The sequence below is a fragment of the Malus domestica genome, chromosome 03, assembly GCF_042453785.1.
Source record: "Malus domestica chromosome 03, GDT2T_hap1".
Lineage (NCBI taxonomy): Eukaryota > Viridiplantae > Streptophyta > Magnoliopsida > Rosales > Rosaceae > Malus > Malus domestica.
The window spans coordinates 11,697,011-11,699,739 of NC_091663.1; the positions used below are offsets into that span (position 1 = coordinate 11,697,011).

Here is a 2,729-nt window from a genome sequence, read left to right on the forward strand (position 1 = left end):
TTGAGGATAAAAAGCTAAGTTTACGGGACAAAATTTTCAAGTTGGGTGTGAAAAGATGATTATTGGGTATAAGTGAAATTTCCCTTATTCTTTTATAGTAAATTTTTTGTCTACATGCATAACTTCCCAATCAACCAACTTATCACCTTTGCAATGTGGGGCCTACAGATCACTCTATTTATACCAAACTGTAAAACCTTACTCTTTCCGTATACCTGCCTTTATAATTCTCTTGCCGCACCCCTCTGTTTTTTGCTGCATTTCCTTCTCGAATTCCTTTTCTCAGTTCAGTCTTCATGGCTCATCTCAGCTTCTTAATTCTTCTCTTCCTAATGATTTCTTCAAGCATTTCTCAGGGCATCCCCTCACCGGGCTATAACCTTAGTTCCAAAATTAGTACACTAGGGTTTGAACAGGTTTTCAGAGCCCTCTGGGGTCCTCAGCATCAAAATTTAGACCATGGTGCTTTAACAATCTGGCTTGACTCTAGCTCAGGTACTCAATCCTGCAAGATTCACTTCTTTTCTCATTGGTTTTTCAGCATATTTTCTTGCTTTTTTTGTACTTCAGTTAAGTGTTTTTTTGTGCTTATTTTCTCAGATTGTTTTATCTTTTTTGATCGGATTTCTCAGATTGTTTTATCATCTGCTGCATTTTTGACATGTTTCAGGAAGTGGGTTCAAGTCACTTTATCCGTACCGTTCTGGATATTTTGGTGCAGCCATTAAGCTCCAACCTGGTTACACTGCTGGAGTGATTACTTCATTTTATGTGAGACTTTGCTTGGATAATTGCACTAGCAAAACGACTTCTACACACATTTTGTTTTCTTCTGTGCAACCTTATTTATATATTTGTCTATTAATTTTTCTCTCGTTTATACTATTCAAAGGTAGAATAAACATGTATATAGAGGAGAAAAGGCGTGTGCCGATATCACTTCTCTTGCAAACTTTGAAATTTTATTGTTAAATTCCAGAATTCAATAAAAAGGTGAAAATTGGGTTATGTCTAACTTTTTTTTTATTGGTTTTTATAGCTCTCTAACAATGAAGAACTTCCGGGGAACCATGATGAAATTGATATTGAGTTCCTTGGTACAACTCCTGATAAGCCCTATACTCTGCAAACCAATGTGTACATTAGAGGCAGTGGAGATGGAACAATAATTGGAAGAGAGAAGCAATTCCATCTCTGGTTTGATCCAGCACAAGACTTTCATAACTACGCTATAGTATGGAACCCTACTGAGATCATGTGAGTATATAGTAGTACCACACAATTCTAAAATCTTGTACCTTTGTACATGCATGTCACAAGTGTTTTTAGGTATGGTAAACATCAAGCCAAACTGTCTAGTTTCTTGTCCTCTACCGTTTAGTAGGGGAACCGTGAAACACAATTATTATTTCTGATCTTATCAAGAAAAAGTTCTTGGATTCTTTTGATAACTATTTGATTTTTTTTGTTTTTAGTTTTCTTTTTGTGTATCATGCACTTCTTGTACATATCTCCCTTAATCATTTTTTTTTTAAAATTTCATGCACAAAAAGTAAAATTAAAATAAATGATAATCAAACACGACTTGCTTTTTATTCTTGTTTTTGTTTTCATTTGGCTTATGATCTTTCATATTAATTGAGTTGCTATATCAAACCTAAATTATTATCTGAAAATGCTAAACCTAAACTTTCAACTTTGTCTATAAGCTGAAGTAATTATTAAGTTAATAACACGTGATAATTACTTCTTTGATGTATTTCAATAGTTAGACTACATTTTTAACTATCACATTACTAATTAAATCTTTCACAGAAGTAAGATTTATACGACATGCTACCTATTGTCCAACACTTCAAATACAGCGTGCTTAACAACATGATGATCAGTATATAATACATGCAATATCGCTTTACATTTATCTTTATTAATCTATAGAGGGCTGTGAGGTGAGATTTGCATATTATAAAGTACACCAATGATATAATGTAATCAATTTGCAGATTCCTGGTGGATGATGTGCCCATAAGAACGTACCAGAGAAAGAGTGATGCCACATTTCCATTGAGGCCGATGTGGGCATATGGATCCATATGGGATGCATCATCATGGGCCACGGAGGGTGGAAAATACAAAGCCGACTACAAGTACCAACCATTTATTGGCAAGTACAAGAATTTCAAACTTAGTGGGTGCAAATCCGATAGCCCTACCTCATGCCAACCGCCCTCCGCCTCACCGTCTGGTGTGTCGGGTCTTAGTCAGCAGCAGTACTCGGCCATGGAATGGGTGCAGAGGAACTACTTGGTCTATGACTATTGCCATGATTCTAAGAGAGACCATACTCAAACACCCGAGTGCTAAAGCTCGACTTGCACGAAGGTTTGTACGGAATCATTCTACTGTATCTACAAATCGCGAGCACAGAAAGAAAAACTAATGTTCACATGTGTCGTTACAGGAAGAATGGCTCCTCCGCAAATAATATAAGTTAATATATTTGTTGTCCTTTTCAGTTATAAACAGTTTGTATGGACTATTTTGGAGGGCCTTGAGATGGATCCCACTTGTGCAAGAGTCGCTGCTGTGAGGCCCTCCGGATTTAGTTTATTGTATGTTGTTGGCGTTTATTTATTGCTTTCAATTGTACCAATGTACCGATAAGTACCTAGTGGAAGCATTATTCTGTTTTGTTGTTCTACAGAAAGGAATGGTTCTGATTCACGCCA

At 36.3% G+C, this 2,729-nt stretch overlaps 1 protein-coding gene across 1 annotated transcript; it reads left to right on the forward strand.

Moving 5' to 3' along the window:
* The first annotated feature begins 211 nt into the window (after window positions 1-211).
* Window positions 212-2,729, forward strand: LOC139194188 (xyloglucan endotransglucosylase/hydrolase protein 31-like). The gene is made up of 4 exons (XM_070818576.1): window positions 212-495; window positions 671-771; window positions 1,040-1,257; window positions 2,004-2,729. Exons 1-4 carry the CDS (start codon window positions 297-299, stop codon window positions 2,362-2,364), a joined length of 879 nt encoding a protein of 292 aa, XP_070674677.1. The 5' UTR covers window positions 212-296; the 3' UTR covers window positions 2,365-2,729.

Coding starts and splice junctions, on each gene's coding strand:
- LOC139194188 (XM_070818576.1), top strand. CDS start 297: ATGGCTCATCTCAGCTTCTTAATTCTTCTCTTCCTAATGATTTCTTCA. Junction 496..670: donor CTGGCTTGACTCTAGCTCAG/GTACTCAATCCT, acceptor GACATGTTTCAG/GAAGTGGGTTCAAGTCACTT. Junction 1,258..2,003: donor TGGAACCCTACTGAGATCAT/GTGAGTATATAG, acceptor ATCAATTTGCAG/ATTCCTGGTGGATGATGTGC.